Source organism: Callorhinus ursinus, unplaced genomic scaffold (genome assembly GCF_003265705.2).
Source record: "Callorhinus ursinus isolate GAN/ISIS: 27379988/994484 unplaced genomic scaffold, GSC_fseal_2.0 scaffold13, whole genome shotgun sequence".
In the NCBI taxonomy this organism is placed as follows: Eukaryota; Metazoa; Chordata; class Mammalia; order Carnivora; family Otariidae; genus Callorhinus; species Callorhinus ursinus.
Window position 1 is genome coordinate 14,521,477 of NW_027397075.1, and position 18,784 is coordinate 14,540,260.

At 60.8% G+C, this 18,784-nt stretch overlaps 2 protein-coding genes and 1 long non-coding RNA gene across 4 annotated transcripts; 1 reads left to right on the plus strand and 2 right to left on the minus strand.

The window, feature by feature from the left end:
• Nucleotides 1–482: 482 nt before the first annotated feature.
• LOC112828214 (uncharacterized) lies at nucleotides 483–7,926 on the minus strand. The gene is made up of 2 exons (XR_003209437.2): nucleotides 6,842–7,926; nucleotides 483–6,411 (listed from the first exon to the last, which is right to left on the minus strand). It is a non-coding gene; the product is annotated as an uncharacterized lncRNA (long non-coding RNA).
• Nucleotides 7,927–8,904: 978 nt separating this feature from the next.
• On the plus strand, nucleotides 8,905–13,852 carry IGFALS (insulin like growth factor binding protein acid labile subunit). Its single transcript, XM_073899715.1, has 2 exons — nucleotides 8,905–10,802; nucleotides 11,904–13,852. Exons 1-2 carry the CDS (start codon nucleotides 10,640–10,642, stop codon nucleotides 13,694–13,696), a joined length of 1,956 nt encoding a protein of 651 aa, XP_073755816.1. The 5' UTR covers nucleotides 8,905–10,639; the 3' UTR covers nucleotides 13,697–13,852.
• Nucleotides 13,853–14,542: 690 nt separating this feature from the next.
• On the minus strand, nucleotides 14,543–18,434 carry NUBP2 (NUBP iron-sulfur cluster assembly factor 2, cytosolic). 2 transcript variants are annotated; one of them, XM_025877086.2, is made up of 7 exons: nucleotides 18,301–18,434; nucleotides 16,889–17,007; nucleotides 16,613–16,811; nucleotides 15,790–15,944; nucleotides 15,540–15,650; nucleotides 15,320–15,389; nucleotides 14,543–15,104 (listed from the first exon to the last, which is right to left on the minus strand). In XM_025877086.2, the coding sequence occupies exons 1-7, from the start codon at nucleotides 18,314–18,316 to the stop codon at nucleotides 14,959–14,961; spliced, it is 816 nt and encodes a 271-aa protein (XP_025732871.1). In that variant the 5' UTR covers nucleotides 18,317–18,434; the 3' UTR covers nucleotides 14,543–14,958. The 2 variants fall into 2 exon arrangements, with proteins under 2 accessions (XP_025732871.1, XP_073755823.1); XM_073899722.1 differs by lacking the exon at nucleotides 15,320–15,389.
• Nucleotides 18,435–18,784: the final 350 nt, after the last annotated feature.

An 18,784-nucleotide genomic window follows, 5' to 3' on the forward strand; every position in this document is an offset into this window, starting at 1 on the left:
GCCACTCTCCCTAGACGTCCTCAGGCCACTCAGGTTGTATGTCCAGGTCCTGGGCGGGTGTGGACCTCCCACTGATCTGCTGCTGCCCGTGTGGGCCATGGTGCTGCACGGCTGGGAAGCACGGAGTCCTTCCCATCCTAGGTTGATGACCCTTAGATGGAGCCGGAGCTCCCTGTGACCCGCAGCCCCCCTGCTCCCCGGGGTTGTCATGGAATGGGGTTTGCATGGGACCTTCTAGATGTTTTGTTGGGACAGCTCTGGAAATAGCCTGGGCATCTCAGGGTGCGTCATGGTGCTGCCAGGCTGCACCCGTCCGCGCCAGAGAGTGTGCGCATCGGGGCAGACCTGTGGCGGCGGGCCCGTGTCCCCGGAGTGCTTCGTGTAGGGGCCTGTAGGGCCCTGCTGGTGTCCCCTGGTGCGTGTGTTCCCCGTCTCCTGATAGCAGCCCCTGCGGTCCCTGTGCTCCCAACTGCACATGGAAATGACAAACAGTAGACAAAATATTTATGAAATATATGGAACACAGAGAAAAACACGCACCATCACCCAGCCTCTATGGGCCAAGAGCCCCGAATATTAGCTGTTGTCCTTTGTATGTGTTGTCCTTGGTGAGGGGGTCCTGCCAGGCCGCCCCCATGGGCTCTGGAGCCAGACATGTGGCTAAGGTCTTGGGTTTGCGATGTGAGGCTCCGAAACGCTCTCGTGCGGGCGCTGCATGCGGGCCATGGAGAGCAGGCATTTTGACTCAGGAGAACGTTCTGGCCCATGTCCACCACACCCATGTGCAACCCGCCGTGGGGTGGCCCGCTGCCTCCCCGGGGAGGCTGGATCCCGTTCCACACGCATGCTGCCCACTCGGGTTTCCTCCCCTGGACCGCTGCTTCGCCTGGGGGGCCCCCACTTTTCTCCCGGGCTTTGCTCTCACTGGTCACACGGGGCCTTTGTTTCCCGCCGCACGTGTCGGCAGTCATTCCCCAGGTGGCTGCTGGCTTCGTACTCCGGCGTCTTGTTGAAGAAATCCTTCCTCTGGTCAAGGGCACGATACGTGTTCACCTTTCCCTCCTCTGCTGCCTTCCCATTAGTCCATCCGGGAGTCTGGTGCTTGCTTCTGACCCCCTGGTCTGGGGTTCCCGTGAAAGTGCTGTAGATGCTGGTGGCCAGCACTCTGCCCCCCCCCCCCCCCCCGGTGGGTGCCCACTCCTCTGTCCCTCCTGGTGGTGTGGACTGCCAGCCCCGGGGGGCAAGCACCCAGGGGAGCAGGCCTGTCCTGTGGCCCCACAGTCCATGTTACTATAGCTATAGGATAATTCTTCATTTCCAGGAAGGGACCCAGCCCAACTTTGTTCTTCAGGAGAGTCTTGGCCGTTTGCCCTTATGTATAAATATTAGATGTTTATGGCTGGGGTCAGGACAGGAATGATACTGTGATGCACTGGATTTCTGGACTTCTTGTGATGCAAGTTTCAAGTTATGAACTTGCCGCTTGTCCAGCATTAGGTCTCTGTTGCTCTCTGTGTTGACTAAAACCCAACACTGATGCTGAGTGCCCCCGTCTGCGCGGCCCTGCAGCTGGAGGGCTCGGTCCCCAGCAAGACCGCCCTGGCGTCTGACAGCACTGGTCCCTGCGGGGGAGTCCACACGGCCAGTGTGGGCTGTGGTGGCGGCCTGTCTGGCTGCAACAGCAGACGGTCCCATTGACCCCTCTTGCTCAGTCACTCATGGGACAGCTCCTAGAATGCTGAGACGCACTGCCGTTGGGATTTTATAGTTTGACTATAAAGGGTACAAAGCAGGGCCCCAGGGTGAGGTCTGGGGGGCCCAAAGCGCTGAGCCGCGCGCTCTCTGGAACGCTGTGCATCACCCTCCTGGCCCATCTGAGCCAGCGCTGACGTGCAGTGGGGTGTCATTGCATCGTCCCTGGGATCGCTGGCCATGTGCATGGTGTGACCATCCCCCTTGTGTCGACCCCAGTGTGGCAGCAGCTCCTGGGAACGACAGTCCCCACCCCATCCTGTGGGGAGTTCCAAGGGCTCCAAGGCTCCCTGCCCGAACCAGGGAGAGGGCAGACAGACCACCGGACAGCGGATGAACTTCCCACTGGGTGCTCTCTCCCCAGGGGCCAGCTCTCGGAACATCCAGTGCCTGGTACTTGGTCCTTTGACGCTGCTGGGTCAAAGCTAAATGGTGTCTTTTTAAATCACTCCAGGGTCAGGAACGTAGAGCAGTGCAGTCAGCTTGGCTCCCGGAAACCTGCTCATTCCCGCCTGAGCCCCATGTCCTTCATGAACCTTCTATGGTCCCGCTGCTGGGACTTTGGTTCCCTGGGTCTCCCGTGTTGAGGTGAGGCAAGCGGGACCACGGCCTTCGTCCCCAACCTCACTGACCGTTTCCCCTGAGTGCAGCTGCTGTGGCCGAGGCCGAGCTGCTCTGGGGGGGGGGGGGGTTCAGTGTGAACAGACCAAAGCCTCTGCCCTTGTGGAGCTTCTGCCTGGATGGAGGAAGCACTGGAGAAAGTCAGGCAAGGAGCAGAAGTGTAGGGGCTGGACGGGCCTTGTTGAGGTGGTGCCGTGAGCAACTGAAGGCTCGAAGGAGCCAGCCTTGCAGGTATCTGGAGAGAAAAGCAAGTGCCAAGGCCCTGGGGCAGGGCTTTTGCTGAGCCGTGAGGGGATGTGTGGGGAGCAGCGGATGGAACATGGGAGCACCTTGGCATCCACCTGAAGACGTGTGCGAGCAGGCAGAGGGTGCTTCTACCAGCATTTCTCCGAGGGCCGTGGCAGGGCTGCCGGAGAGGCAAAGGGGTTCCTAGTGAGCTGAGTGGGAGGCCCTAGCCTCTGCCCTAGCTGGGATCTGAGCTGTGAGTGCAGTGTTGCAGGGAGACAGAAAGGGGCCCACAGAAGGCCCATGGGGCTGGGTTTGGGCAAGTGTAGGTCGAGTTGCCTGTGAAGCACCCCGAGGTGTGGGGCGGTGGGCAGAGGAACGCCAGGGTAGGTCGAGGCTGGAAATATACCCTAGGGGGTCGCCAGCATGCAGGGGAGTCCTGCAGGCAGGAGGCGCTCCCTGGGCAGTGAGGTCAGGATGGTGGGTGCCGGAGAGGTGCCAGGAGGAGGGGCAGGTGTACGGGACAGAAGTTTGGCCAGAAGTCACCCCAAATGGGAGCTGGGTCTCCTCACATAGTCTCCACATAGTCTCCTTTGGTGGACTCTGCACAGTTATGTTCTCGACATGCCGTCTCCTCGGGGCTCCCGCTGCTGGCCGGCTGGGCGTGGACGCCTTCTTGCAGAAGCCCATCTGCTGTTGGTAGACCATAAAGGGACTGAAGTGTTTGCTCCTTGCGAGTCTGAAAAAGGTAAATTCTAGTATGAGCCTGGTGTTTTCAACAGTTACAGGGCTGTTATTTCTTTTGTTCTTCAGCCACTTGGGGAGGTGTCTTTCTTTCCAGTATTTTTTTTTTTTTTTTAAAGATCTTAAGTCATCGCCACACCCACCATGGGGCTCAAACCCCCAACCCTGAGGTCTGACCACATGCTCCGCTGACTGACTGGCCAGGCGCCCCTCTTTTTTCAGAAGGGTCCGGGGTGCCCTCCCACTCCCTGATGTCTTGCTGTGGCTCCTACCTTCTCAGCTTCTCGGGGCGGTCGTCTTTCTGAGCAAGAAGGTGAAGCTCGAAGCTCACCCGTAGCGTCCGGCGTGGAGCACTGAGCGTGGCTGAGGGGACTTCCTTGGTTTCTGTCCATCATGTCCTCCCTGCTGTGGACTGACTTCCCGTAGGGTACGAGCACAGAGCCTGGGAGTTTGCCGCCCTTGCTCCTAACTCCCGACCCAAGGCCCCTGCGGCCCTCAGAGGGGTTTTATTTGGAAGTATTTATTTATTTAAGATTTTTATCTTTTTTGACAGAGACCATGAGAGAGGGAACACAAGCAGGGGGAGTGGGAGAGGGAGCAGCAGTCTCCCCGCTGAGCAGGGAGCCCGATGCGGGGCTCGATCCCAGGACCCTGGGATCATGACCTGAGCTGACGGCAGACACTAAACGGCCGAGCCACGCAGGTGCCCCTGGAAGTATTTCTCTAGGACTCTGTGACCTGTTTTCCGGGGGGGGGGGGTCTGTCTGTCCTTGGACGCAGCCCAGGGTCACATGCTGGTCCCATGTGGCACACTTCTCTGCAGCTAGGAAATCACTCAGGCTTTACCAATCTTAAAAATGTTTTATTAGGTGAGGGTCACAGTAGTGACCCAAGTGTACAGTTCAGGGGCATTGAGCACCCCCACGCCCCTAGTAACCCCACACTTTTCATCATTAATTGGTCAGTAAAACCGTAAAAGGTTTCTCCTAGTTCACCTACTTCTATGGACGCTCATCTGAGTTGGAGCAGCAGAGAGGCCTGTGAAGAATTGGATCTTGGTGGGTCTAGGACAGAGTCTGGTGTAGGGGCTGCACCTATGTGAACCCAGGACTCTGTGAAGGTCAGCCCTTAGCAGAGGTGGGGGTCAAGCCCATGTGGGGTCCCACTGTGGCCAGGTGGGTGTGTGTGGGGGGAGAGGAGACAGGCCACGGCATCTTTTCCTTCCCTGGCCCAGAGAGGTTTCTCATTTGTCAGCTAATATTCATAAGTTGGAACCCGACTTAAGCTTCTGTTGAAGCAATGAATGCCTCATGTCTAGTCTGTGGGGGGGGTGGGCAGGGATGGCCGGACAGTCACTGGGGAAGAAAAATACTGCTTTACACTTGACCCTGTAAGTAACACTTACAGTAATTCAGAAATTGAAAGGAAAATAGGTAACATAACAAAAATTAGAGATTTTTTTTAAATTAAAAAAATTAAAAAGAGAGCACATGAGCAAGCCGGGCAAGGGGCGCAGAGGGAGAGAATCTCAAGCAAAATCCCCCTCTCCCCGAATGTGAAGCCCAACGTGGGGCTCAGTCTTGTGACCCTGAGATCATGACCTGAGCCGAAACCAAGAATCTCATGCTTAACCGATTGAGCCACCCAGGCGCCCTAAGAAACAGAGGTTTAAATTCTCCTGAAAAGGTAGACAGCCTAGATGACCCATCATCAAGGACGCAGGAGGCGCAGAGTGCACGCTCCCCCCACAGAACCACCTGTGTTCAGAAAGCCCACCTGTGTGGCATTCTTCAGCACAGACCACAGCGTAAGCCACACAACTAGTCATCATAAATTTTAAAAGACAAAACAATGAAGTATGTTCACTAACTCCAGGAGAATTATTTCCCTGCGGCAGAATGAAGTCTGGACGCCCCTGCCTCCGGAAAGAACAGCATGTGGGTCAGGAGGAGTGAAAGTTGAAAGCACACCAATGTTTGTGGGACACAGCAAACCCCAGAGCCTCACGCATCTGCACAGAAAGGAGGAAGGCCTGTATCTTTTTTTTTTTTTTAAAGATTTTATTTATTTATTTGACAGAGACACAGCGAGAGCAGGGGAGTGGGAGAGGGAGAAGCAGGCTTCCTGCGGAGCAGGGAGCCCGATGGTGGGACTCGATCCCAGGACCCTGCGATCATGACCTGAGCCGAAGGCAGACGCTTAACGACTGAGCCACCCAGGCGCCCGAAAGGCCTGTATCTTAAGAAACTAGAGAAAAGAGCAAACAAAACATGAAGTAGAAGAAAAAGGAAAATCAGCAAAATAGAAAACAGAAAACCCAAAAGTTAGTTCTTTGAAAAGATCACGAAGTTGACAAACCCACAGTTAGACTGACCAACAAAGAACACACACATCACCAAAATCACGCGGGAAGGGGGACGGCGCTACCCCTACCCCCACAGCACTAAGCATCAGGACTCTCAGGGAATGCTAGGAAAACAACCCTGGCCAGTTCCTAGAAAGGCACAAATCACGTAAATGGACTCAGAGGGAAACAGTAAATCAGAATAGACTGTAGCAAGAAATCGAACTGATACGAGATCTGAAGTTTTCATGCAGAGGAAGAGCCCAGCAGCTCCACTGAGCATTCTGTCCATGACACGACTCACTCACAAACTCGGAAAAAACACAGCTTCCCCACCCCACCTGTGAGGTGAGCGTCCCGACACCAAAGCCACAGATGTCACGAAGGAGACTAGAGATCAGTGTCCCTTGTGAACCGTGAGATGTCAAATTCTCAACAAAAGAGCCGTAACCCAAGTACGGCAACATCATGTACCACAACCAAATATTTACCCCAGGAATGTCAGTCGGCCAGACATGCAACCATCAACGAATATCATAGCCCATCCTCATGGAGTAAAGGACAAAATCCACAGGATCAGCTCAATGGAAGTAGCAAAACACTGGACAAACGCAAACACACCCATAAGAAGTGTCCAACCACGAACAGAAGGCAGCTTCCTGGGCCTCAGGATAAAAGACACACGTGTGAAGGTCTCAACAGCAGAGCATCTGGTGGCGACAGACCTGGTGCTCGAGGCCGTAAGTCAGACCCCAGCCGCTCCGGACTCAAAGTGCCTGCCGGGCTGCTTCCTCCTGGAGGCCCCGGAGAGCCTGCTTCCCTGCCCAGTCCTCTTGCCAGAGGTGCCCTCATTCCTTGGCTCCTGATGTCCTTCCCATATATTCCAACATCAGCAGCTATGGGTGGAAGCCTCCCATGGTCTCCCATCTGCCCCTGGAGCTCCCTCTTCCACTGTTAGGGACCTTTGTAACGACACTGGGTCCACCTTGAAAATCCACGTTAGTCCCACTGTCTAGGCCAGCCGATTAGCAACCTCTACTCCCTTTTGCTGTGTGGCTGAAAACGGTCGTGACTGTAGGGGTGAGGACGACTGTCCCTCTGAGAACATTATTCTGTCACAGGGTCCAAATGCATGGTGACCGACTGAACACTCACCTCTAAAACCGGGAACGAGGCGAGGCATGTCTGCACTTGCCCGTGTACTCGGCGTGTGACTGGATGTGCAGTAAGGCCAAAGAAACCACAAAAAAAAACCACAGTAGAATGCAGGTCAGAAAGGAAAAAGGAAAAATGTCCTTATTCATAGACAAGATGACCCCATAAGGAGCTAATCCTAGGGATCCAGATACACATACAAACCCAGGACTGATCAATTTATTTAGCCAGATCCTGGGATACAAAATTAGTAAAAAAAAATTCTATTCCATTTCTACATGCTAATAACAACTGGAAATAAAATTAAGGTGGTTCCATTCACGGTAGCACCAAACTAATAAGATACTTAGAAATTAGTTTATCAAAAACAGTGCAAGATTTATAAAGAAGATCTAAGTAAACGGAAAAGTGCTCTGTATCCCTTGATTAAAAGATTTTTGTGATCCAGTGTGAGGCACACGGAAAGCATGAACCAGAAAAAAAAGTTAGTTGAACTTAGTCAAGATAAACTTTTGCATTTTAAGAGAGAGTATGTTTTTTTTTCCTCTTAAAGTAGGCTCTACACCCAGAATGGAGCCCAATGCGGGGCTTGAACTCAGGACCCCAGAGATGGAGACCTGAGCTGAGATCAAGAGTCTGACGCTTAACTGACTGAGCCATCTAGGTGTCCCATTTTTTAAAATATGGATAAGCCACAGACTGGGAAAAGTATTTGCAAATATTATACCTGATAACTTGTAATCCATAAAGTCTTGGAACTCAGAAAACAAAAGTGAGCAAGACTTAGAGCGCGCACCCAGGACGACAGAGCTGAGAACCCTGGGAAACGGTGCTGAGCGTTAGTTGTCAGACACAGACTTAGCACAGCTGGGCGTGTAAAACTCAGCACACCCAATGCTGGGCAGGATGTGCAACCACTGGAACGCTTGTATTTTACAAAAGTTTTTAAAAAGTTAGACCTAAGGGGTGCCCGGCAGGCTCAGTCAGTGGAGCGTGTGGCTCTGGATCTTGGGGTCGTGAGTTTGAGCCCCACGTTGGGTGCAGAGATGACTTAAAATCTGTAAAAGTTATACCTAAATACCATGTGAGCTACCAACTCCACTTGTAAGAATCTACCCAGGAAGCACGAAACACATCCATACCAAGAGTCATAGATAAATGCTGGCAACAACGTCCCAGCAGCCCCCGAATGGAACAATCCAGACGTCTGTCAGCTCAGTGGGTGAATGGATCCAGCGGCAGCCCATCCCTGCCACGGACTGCTGTTCAGCCACAGCTCGGCGTGAAGGACTCCAGGCTGCTGTGTGGGCGAGCGCAGAAAGCCCGCCTGCTGGTCACGAGGAGACACACGAGCCCCCCGAGGCTGGAGCTTGGGGGACTGTGTACCTGGTCCCAGTAAGGCTGTTGTAGGGGAGGACTGTCAGTGGGGGCATCTCACTTGTCAGCGCCCTTCAGGAGTTCTCAGCCTGGACAGGCAGAAAGTGCAAGAGGCAGACCGGAAGGAACAGTCTCAAAAAGTTAACAGCCATCCAAGAAAAAATGTAGACACCGTGTGCGAGATCGTAAGAGAGGTGTATAGAAATGCCAAGCGACGCCAGGGAAGATCTGAGGAGGAGGCTGTGCACCACGTGCAGGGGCGTGGTGTCCATCCTGCACAAACTTCAGCACAACCCACACTCCCATAGGCTCTGGTTTCGGTTCAGACAGTGGCGAGCTGCTCGCACGGCCTCAGAGGGCATGCACTGGGCCCTGCACACAGGATGCTGTGCTCCGCGAGGGACTCAAATGTTCCCCCACCTCCAGGCTTGTGGGCAGGGGACCCGACGTGTTCCCGAGATGCTTCAAGAGCATTATGTTCAAGTCCACGTGCCATAGTGGCCGTGAAACCACCAAGACTGAGAAGTCCAGCTCAGCACAGAACATCTCGGGAAACCACATCAAAACGAACTCTTGCCAGAAGTGATGAAGAGAGCGGAAAGGCACGCTCGGGGAAGAAGGATACGCTGCCCACGTACGCCTGGTGAAGGACTTGCACCCCCTCCCCCCCGGCTGATAAGCCTGAGGGGCTGTGGTCCCGCTGGTGTCTGAGAAGACCAACGGAATGAAAGCCACCGTCCACTCACCTTTGGGCCTTGAGAACAGACAGGGTGGTGGTGGGGCGTGCAGGACACCCCTCGGCCCTAGGATGTGGTGACCTGCTAACTACTTGGGAAGGCTCGACCTCACCTGCCAAGAAGACCCGCACCTGGATCCCAGCAAGTCCACCAAGGACCCATAAGCTCGCAGCAGTGTCCACGGGCAGTAGGTGGGTAAGTGCGTCCCGAGGCGCGAGCAAGGATGCGGGGACAGCTGTGTACGAGCTGCCTGAATCACACGTCACACGAGCAGCCAGACCCAGTGCTTGTGTGGGTCCCCATACACCTGATGATTGGAAGCAAATGATACCAGACGCCTTGGGGAGACCTTCAGGTGGCTGACTCCCTGAGTGGCGGGGGCTGAGTGCGGGTGTTGCTGCGGCGAGCACCCACCCCAGCGGCCAAGTCCTATGGAGGGCTTTGGCCACGCAGGCCCAGCTGGGGTTTACAGAAAGAGCCCTGTCCCCTCCCGCTGCACACCCTCCCTTCCCAGCCTGCTGAGGGCTCACAGAACGTGCTGAGTCGGCACTTTGTGCTCTGTAAACGCATGTTTACCGTGTCAATTTCTGGGCGTGTACTTTCTCTAGCAGATCTATAATTTCTCAGAACAGAGGCTGAGAACCGACCTGGAAATCAATCAAAGCTCAATAAAGGGACAGATAAAGCCGCCCCCACCCCTGGCACCAGGAGCTGTGGGCCAGGCAGGGGCGAGGCGGGGGTGGGGGGAATGGAGAGGGGCGCCGCAGCTGCCCCCCAGCCATCCCTGCCGCACTGCCTCTGCCTGGCCAAGAAGTACACTGGAGAGTCTCCTGAACCTCCACCAGCCCTGCTCCTCTTCTCAAGGGGAGCCCGGCCGCGCCCTTGTCCACCCGCCTCTGCCCTACTGCTCGAATCACCTCTTCCCGGGGCTGGCCACGCACAGTGCAGCCCTCCAGCTCTGCCTCCCTGCCCCTATGGAGGACCCCTCCCCTGGCTGTGCCAGCCGCGCCCAGGGCGGGTGGACGAGGGTGCGGCCAGGATCCCTTTGCTCGAGCAGCCAGGGGCCATGCTGGCTGTCAACCTTCTTCTCCGCCTGACCTGGGGCTGACCTCAGGCCAGGCACTGGGTGGTCATCCTGTGCAGAACGGGCTGGTCATGGCCCCCCAGGAGCTCTGGAGGACAGCCTGGGTTCCAGAGCAGGTGGAGGCTGGTCCTGTGGCCACAAGACCTGGCCCCCAAGGCCAGGCCTCCCTCCACTCTTTCTGGGAGGGCAGTGCTAGGGAAAGCAAACACGAGGGGGCCGGGGGCCCTGCTGGGTGTTCCTAGAAGAGATTGGGGGGAGGAGGAGTGGTCAGACACCAGCTGATCCTGAGGTCCCAGAAGCCAAGGCTGGGCGGGGCCCCACGGAGTCCTAATGAGGACCCCACCCAGGTTGTTAGGAAATGGGCAGGGGGAAGGAGGGGGGTGGTCAGCGTGCCAGTCCCATCTCCCACTTAACTCCCACATGGCCGTCTGCTGAGTGGGAGGTCCCCCACAGCTATCAGAAGGGCCCCCACCCAGGGGCCGGGGGCCAGCCAAACCTGAAGGTGGCTTTGGGGTGAACACGGCCCCCCAGCCTCTCCCCTGCACCGTCTGCATCCTGGGCATTTGGGGCTGATGCTGGGTGCCGGGCACGAGAGGGTTAATGGAATCCGGGCCAGTGGGGCTGGGCTGGGCTGGCCAGCGACAGGGTGCTGGCTGCCCCAGCAGTGGGGGAATCAGAGGGCACGAGCAGCCGGCCCCAGCAGACGCACTCAGCTTGCGGCCCGCCTGTGGCCTTTCTGCACGCGGGATGGCCCCGATTAGAGGTGAGGTGCCCCCAGGGCCCCAGCCCCTCACTCTGGGGGCAGCTAACCCTGTGCCCCTAAGCCCACGAGGCCAGGGGCAGCCCCAGGGAGGGCTCAGTTCGGAGTGGGCCAACAGCCGAGTGTTGCTGCTGCCGGCCAAGGGATGCGCCCTCAGGCTCCTCCACTCCCTCTGCCCACCTCCTGTCTGGTCCCAGGGCCCAGGTCGGGACGCCCGGCAAGAGTGCGAGTCTGCTCACACCCCACTCCAGAGACCCTTCCCTGGGCTGGGCTGCTTTCCTCAGCCCCTCATGGGCCAGGACCCTGTCACCCCATCCCCCTCGGGGCCCAGCCCCATCCGGGCGGTGGGGGTGGGGGGCGCATCCTCTAGCACTGTCTCTGGCCTCACCCAGACACCCTGAGCCCTCCGAGGGCAGGGACGGGCCCCAATTCGGTGGGCAGCCCAGGGCGTGATGCAGGTTTTGGGGTGTTGGTGTGGGGCCCAGTGCCCTTTGTCCCGAAACACCCCTGACCCCTGGTGAGTTGAGGGTGTGGAGTCCCTGTCTGCCCTCAGGCAGGCGTGCTGCTCCTCTCCCTGCCCCAGAGCCGGGCTACGTTCCTGGACATGGGACCCACACACCAGGGAGCACGTGGGTGAGGGCCCCCCAGTCTGGGAGCCTAACCGGGGTGGTGTGCACCCGCTCACTGGCCAGCCCTCAAGGGCAGGGAGCACATACCTACTCAGGCCTTCCCCAGGCCCACCTGGCGGCAGGGCCCCACTCGTGTCCACGCTAGGGACGCAGATGGCCTCACGGCCGAATGGCCAGGCGCCCCTACCCTCCGTTCTCTCCAGACCAGACATCACGACCCCGGCGGGCCTGGCCTGCAGGGTGGAAAGGGCAGTCGGTTCTGAGACGGACGACGTCCCGATTGTCCTGCCCGTCTCTGCTTCCGACTCCGGCGGGGACAGAGCGCAGGTCTGAGCTCCCCCCTTCCTCCGGGCCCTCAGTGGCACCGCCTCTTCCGGTCACGTGCTGCGGCCCGGGGCGAGCCCCACGAGTTCCACGCATGTGCGGGCTGTGCCCTAGCCCCGGGGCTCACACCCTCTGGCCCCTCTCCCTGCAGGAGGCCCGGCCCTGGCCGTGCTGCTGGTCTGCTGGGCAGCGCTGGGCCCCTGTGGCCTGGAGGGAGCAGAGCCCGGGGCCCCGGGGGCCTCCGAGAGCCTGCAGTGCCCGGTCGTCTGCACCTGCGGCCACGACGACTACGTCGACGAGCTCAGCGTCTTCTGCAGCTCCCGGAACCTCACGCGGCTGCCCGACGGCATCCCGGACGGTGCCAGGGCCCTGTGGCTGGACGGCAACAACCTGTCCTCCGTCCCTGCGGCCGCCTTCCACAACCTCTCCGGCCTCGCCTTCCTCAACCTGCAGGGTAGCGGGCTGGCCAGCCTGGAGCCTCAGGCGCTGCTCGGCCTGCAGCAGCTCCGGCACCTGCACCTGGAGCGGAATCAGCTGCGGGGCCTAGCGGCCCGCACCTTCCTGCACACGCCGGGCCTCGCCTCCCTCGGCCTCAGCAACAATCTACTTGGCCGGGTGGACGAGGGCCTCTTCCAGGGTCTGGCCGGCCTCTGGGACCTCAACCTCGGCTGGAACAGCCTCGCCGTGCTCCCCGACGCTGCCTTCCAAGGCCTGGCCAACTTGCGCGAGCTGGTGCTGGCGGGCAACAAGCTGGCCTACCTGCAGCCCCCGCTCTTCTGCGGCCTGGCCGAGCTCCGCGAGCTGGACCTAAGCAGGAACGCCCTGCGGAGCGTCAAGGCCAACGTGTTCGTCAAGCTGCCCAAGCTCCAGAAGCTCTACCTGGACCACAACCTCATCACCGCCGTGGCCCCTGGGGCCTTCCTGGGCATGAAGGCGCTGCGCTGGCTGGACCTGTCGCACAACCGCGTGGGCGGCCTCCTGGAGGACACCTTCCCCGGCCTGCTGGGCCTGCACGTCCTGCGCCTCTCACACAACGCCATCGCCGGTCTGCGGCCGCGCACCTTCAAAGACCTGCACTTCTTGGAGGAGCTGCAGCTCGGCCACAACCGCATCCGGCAGCTGCCTGACAAGGCCTTCGAAGGCCTGGGCCAGCTGGAGGTGCTCACGCTCAACGACAACCAGATCCGGGAGATGGAGGCAGGTGCCTTCCTCGGCCTCCTCAGTGTGGCGGTCATGAACCTCTCCGGCAACTGCCTGCGGACGCTCCCGGAGCAGGTGTTCCACGGCCTGGGCCGGCTGCACAGCCTGCACCTGGAGCGCAGCTGCCTGGGCCGCATCCGGCCGCACGCCTTCGCGGGCCTCTCGGGGCTGCGCCGCCTCTTCCTCAAGGACAATGGCATCGTGGCCGTGGAGGAGCAGGGCCTGGGGGGGCTGGCGGAGCTGCTGGAGCTGGACCTCACGGCCAACCAGCTCACGCACCTGCCCGGCCAGGTCTTCCAGGGCCTCAGCAAGCTGGAGTACCTGCTCCTCTCCAGCAACCGGTTGGCGGCGCTGTCGGCAGACTCCCTGCGGCCCCTGAGGCGCGTCTTCTGGTTGGACGTCTCGCACAACCGCCTGGAGGCCCTGCCCGAGGCCGACCTGCCCCAGCTGCGCTACCTGAGCCTCAGGAACAACTCCCTGCGGACCTTCACGCCGCAGGCCCCCGGCCTGGAGCGCCTGTGGCTCGAGGGCAACCCCTGGCACTGCGGCTGCCCCCTGCGGGCCCTGAGGGCACTAGCCCTGCAGCAGCCCAACGTCGTGCCACGCTTCATGCAGGCCGCGCCGGAGGGGGACGACGGCCAGCCGCCCCCGTACACCTACAACAACATCACCTGCGCCAGCCCCCCGGGCGTCTCGGGCCTTGACCTGCGTGACGTTGCCGAGGCCCACTTTGCTCACTGCTGACCGAGGTGCGGCCTGGCCCGATGCCGCCCCGGGGTCACAATGGCGTCCCCCTAGTGGGGGGACACGGTACAGCCGTGGGGTCCTGCTGGCATGGGCACTGCCACCACACAGGCCCTGGCCCCCCCAGCAGCCCCTCATTAAAAGCCATCTGACACACGCATGTGACCACAGCAGTGTAGCTTTGGGGGGAAGGAAAGCTGGGCCCGTGCCCCCAGCCCACGTCCCTCCCGGGATGCCCACCTGCACCTGACGGGTAGCGGCACCCCCTGCCATTGTCCAGAGCCCCAGCACCTCAGCTGTCCTCTCCGGCAGCGTCCTTGGACGCCCTGGTCCTGGGAAGCTGGGCAGAGCCGGGGCGGCCACTGCTCGGGGCCAGTGTGGATGTGGGTTCTCAATCCCCGGCCCCCGGCCCACACCCCCCTCCCACCCCAGCAGCCCTGCCCCTGCCCTCTTGTTCACGGCATACCTGGACCCGTCACCCCTGCCCTGGGGGCCACCCTGTCTCTTCTGCTGACACCCCAACCTCTTCCCTTGGGAAGAGCACCGTGCAGTGCCCTGTCCCACTTTCCCTCCTGTTCTCCCTGGGGCGCCTGCACCTCACTCCCAGCTCTGCCCCGGCTCCGTGGCGTGGAGGGTGTGGCGGGCGATCGGACATGGGCAGTAACCTGCGCCGGGCTGAGCCTCCCCCCAGAACATGCATTTCTCCAGTCTGTCCCCAAACCTGACCCAGACGTCTGCAGGGGCCTGCGGGCCGGGCATCAGGGGGCAGGGCTGGCTGCCGTGGAGTGTACCAGCATGCTAAGGCGCAGGCGGGACCAGGGCGCCACACTCTGAAAGCATCAGACCTGTAGCTGCAGCAGGGGGACGTTTAATTGTGGGTTCTTCTGATGTTAACAAGTCTGACACTTCACAAGATGCTCCCCGCTGTCACCAGCTTTGCTCAGGGCGGCCCTAAGGACGGCAGACGCCCCAGGGATTTTCCAGACACGCAGGCTTCGTGCCTCACATGGAGCCTGGGCTGCCAGGTGCAGCCCGGCCATGGGTCGGGGGCACGTGAGCACTGTGACAAGAGCGGATGTGCCGTCACCTGAGAGTTCAGCCGCCGGGACCCCACACCTTCCCCTGGGACTGCCACCGGCCCACTGGGCAGAACCGCCCACTCTCGGCGTGGCTCCAGGGGCAGGGAGACGCCTGCACAGCCACAGCCCCTGTTTAGGCCTGTGTGCACGGGGCCAGGAGACGCGAGAGGGGGGCCGCCTTGGTTAGGAGAGCCGAGCAGGCGCCTTGCTCAGAACCTTCTGGGCTATGGAGGAGAGCGCGGGGAAGGCAGGACTCTTAGGGAAGTCCCTGATGAAGTCTCGACCTTCCTCCAGGCTCCTCGTGAGCTCAGGATCCAGAGGCACAGAGCCTGCGAAGGGAGACAGCAGGAGAGGGGCTGTGAGGGCAGCGGAGGGCGAGGGGCCAGCTTCCCAGCCCCACCCCGCACAGAGCTCCCAGGCCAGCCTCTGGCTCCCGCGGGCGCCCGCTCAAGCCCAGCTGCCCGCTGCCATCTTTCATGCCCACTGGGCGTGGGGAACTCAGAGCCCCAGAGCAGAGGCCAAGCGGCGGCCCTGCTGCGCTCACCCAGGAAGGGGACTCCGGCGAGTCTGGCCAGCGCCTCCCCGCCTCCCCGGGAGAAGACGTTGGTGCACTCCTAGAACACAGACATGCGGCCCCCCGTAAGGAACCTCTCACACACGCCAGGGGCAGGTCCAGGGGTGTCCTCGCCCCCCACAGCATGCCTGAGTTTCTGCCCCGCGTCCCGCAAGGGCTGGTGACCACCCGCCAAGTCCCCAGGACTCACTGCGCAGTGTGGGCAGACGAAACCACTCATGTTCTCCACGACCCCAACCACTTGCAGCCCTGTCTTCCTACAGAAGGTCAGCTCCCGCCTCACGTCCCCCACAGACACTGCCTGAGACCAGGGAACAGAGGACAGCGGGTCAGTGGGTAACTTCAAAACGCACCACTGAAGGCGTAAAGAGCCGAGAGCAGTGCTGGGTCCCAGGTGAGGTTGAGGACAGCCGGGCAACGTAAAGGTGGTCCTGCGGTACCTGGGGCGTGGTGACCACGAGGGCCCCCAGTGGGCTGTAGGGGCGCAGCGCCTCCACGGCGGCCATATGCTCGTCAGAGGTCCCTGGTGGGGTGTCCACAACCAGGTAGTCCAGCTGTCCCCAGGCCACGTCAGACACGAACTGCTTTATCAGCGCTGCAAGGACCCAGGGGGCTCACTGGGGTCTCACCGAGCCCCTCGCCTCCAGCAGAGGGGCCTCTGCCCGTCCCAGGTCCACCCAACAGCGCAGGCCCCCACAAGCACCCCTCTCTTCCCGGCTGTGGGGCCACCCTTGCCCCCTGAGACTTCTGCTCAGGCCTGAGCCAGGAGCTGTGACCCTCCTGGGGTGTCCGTGCTTGGACTCAGGCTCACCTCCAGCTTCGGCAGCAGGAGAGCCGGTGACCTGCAGCGGCAGGCCGCGTCAGCATGTCCCGCACACAGCCCCTGCGCGGAGCCTGCCGCCTGCCCCTCCCACCGCCCATTACGGGGCTTGGTGGGGCCTATGGGTGCAGAGGGCCCAGCGCCCAGGCTCAGCACTCCACCCCCATGCTGGGTGGCCTCAGGTCTGAGCAGAACCCTTCCCGCTCAGGGACATGGATGGGGTTCCTCCTGCTCTCAACTCCCACGCAGGCCTGACCGCTCAGGTGAGCAGCAGGACTGTTTTGGAAATAGCTGGCTGTTGGGGTCTCCAGCTTTACCCAAGAACCCTGGGGAGGAGAGCCCGCAGCTCCCATGGGACTTTCTAATTGACTTTTTATTGAGCACTGTGGCGGCAGCTGGGAGGCGCGAGAGGGCTGACCGTGCCGTCCCCCACCCATCGTTACCGTTCTTCTTAGGGCCCCTCCACACCACAGCCTCATCCGGGCTCTCCAGCAGGAAGCCCACAGACATGAGGGAGATGCTCTGCTCCTGGTCCACAAAGACGGGGACCCAGCCACTGTCACACTGGTGCACGGCCCTGCCCTGTGCCCGAAGCATGCGGGGGATGCTGGGGCCACACAGGTCCACGTCGAGGATCCCCACCTGCAAGGAGGCAGGACGTCCACGAGGGGCAGGAGCAGAGGGTCGGTCCGTGCAGGGGCAAGGCTGGGGGTGCTCACCTTCTTGCCTGCATGGCGCAGGGCCAAGGCCAGCTCCGTGGAGATGGTGCTTTTCCCGACCCCCCCCTTTCCTGAGAGGACAAGGATGATGTGCCGGACACCTGCCAGGTTTCCAGGCTCTGGTCAGAAGGAGAAGAGGGCAGAGAATCCCCTTCGCACCAGATGCTTCTGGAGGCTCAGTCAGAAGGGTCACAAGCACCTCCCACGTCCCAAATTCTGAGACCTGCCCCTTTGCCCTGATGGAAGCAAACACCCCCAGTTGGGCGGTCTTCCAGAGGGCAGGCCCCAGACCAGACCCGTCGCTTCCCTGAAGGCGCTATCTCAAATCGCCCCTCTCTGCTGGGAGCACGTGTGCACGCACCTGTGAGCTCACACACACACCAGGGCGATAGGAACTGAGAGGGGCTGCAGGCTCCCAGCTGATTCCAGGGGGAAACAGGGCCGTCATGACAGGCGTGAGGTGCATCTGTGCTGGGGCGGTCCCTACCCCGATTCCTAGGATCTAGGTCTGATCCCTGGGTGCCCAACTGCTCTCCTGGGGTCAGAAGCACTCAAGGCAGCCCTGGCTTCCGGTTTTCAGGAGAGACGCTTACAGCTCTAGGGACGCATGGGCGCATACCCACCTCTCTGGCTCAGACCATGCCTTGAACCCCAAGCACACAAGGGCAGCCACGGGATGGTCGTTCAGCCCCGGGCCCAACAACTGTGGCTCTCTATTGGCCAGGGGCCATTCTGCCCCGACTCTTCCTTCCAATGAGCCTAACATGTCACTGAAGAACTACCATCCCAACTCCTGCCTCTCCCAGGGGTTGCCATCTGCACCCACACAACCCTCAGTCCCACTGCAAGACCCTAACGTTCTTGCCTCAGTACCCTCTGACCTCACCGTCCGCACTCCTGCCCAACCTCCAACAAGCTTCTCTCCCCACCACCCTCCCCGCAAACCCCGGTCCTTGGGGGGGGCTCCACAAAGGATGCCCTGGCCCTCCTCCAGACCCTCCTCTCAAAGGGAGGTGCAAAGGTCCCCGCCTCCAACGCCTCGCGGGGAGGAGCTGAGAGGGGCACGGGGCCTGGCTCCCGGCGGGTCCTGGTCACCGAGGCCGGCGGCAGCCCCGGAGCAGCACGCCACACCTGCTTGCACCCGCTCGCACCATGCTGGAACAACACTTCCACGAAGAATCAACAATACGTGGCGCTCTGGCTCCCCTTCCTGGGACCCCCGCTCCAACCACAGCTCGGCCGCCACCAGGCCACCGAACCAAGGCCTCCGGGCGCAGCAAGACGCGGCTGGCCCCCTCCAAGCACCCTGCGTGCGCCCTATGGGCGCCCACGACAGCTGCCCTGAACACCGGGGGCTGCGACCAGCAGCTGCGGACCGGCCCCTCCCGTTCCGGCCGGCCCAGCGGACTCACCCGCCGCCACCTCCATTCCTCCCGCGGCGCGGCACAGCCTCCGTCCTCTGCCCCAGCCCCTCGCCCCTCGCAGCGCTCTCCCCCTAGCCGTTCTGATAGGCCCACCGGTGCTCCACTCAGCCAATCACATCTCACGTAAAGTGCACGCACTTCCGGTGCCGACGATGAACCGGAAATGGCTCACTTCCGTGTCAGTCCCTGCCTCGCCCCGCGTCCAATGGGCACACGGGCCCTCTCTCCGACGGCTGAGAGCTGACCAATGGGGATGTGGAGTCAGGATTGACAGGTCTGGCAACCTTTCGGTAGTAGGCATGCCCCGCGCGGCCCGCCCCCTGTCCGCAGTCCCGAGCTGCCAGCACCCGGCAGCGCCCGCCAGCGCCCGCCAGCGGCCGCGGGGCCAATGCGGCGCGGGGGGCGGGCTGCGGGGCGGGGATTGTTTACGTCTCGCTCGGGAGCCGAAAGTAGGTCACGGCCGCCCGGCGGA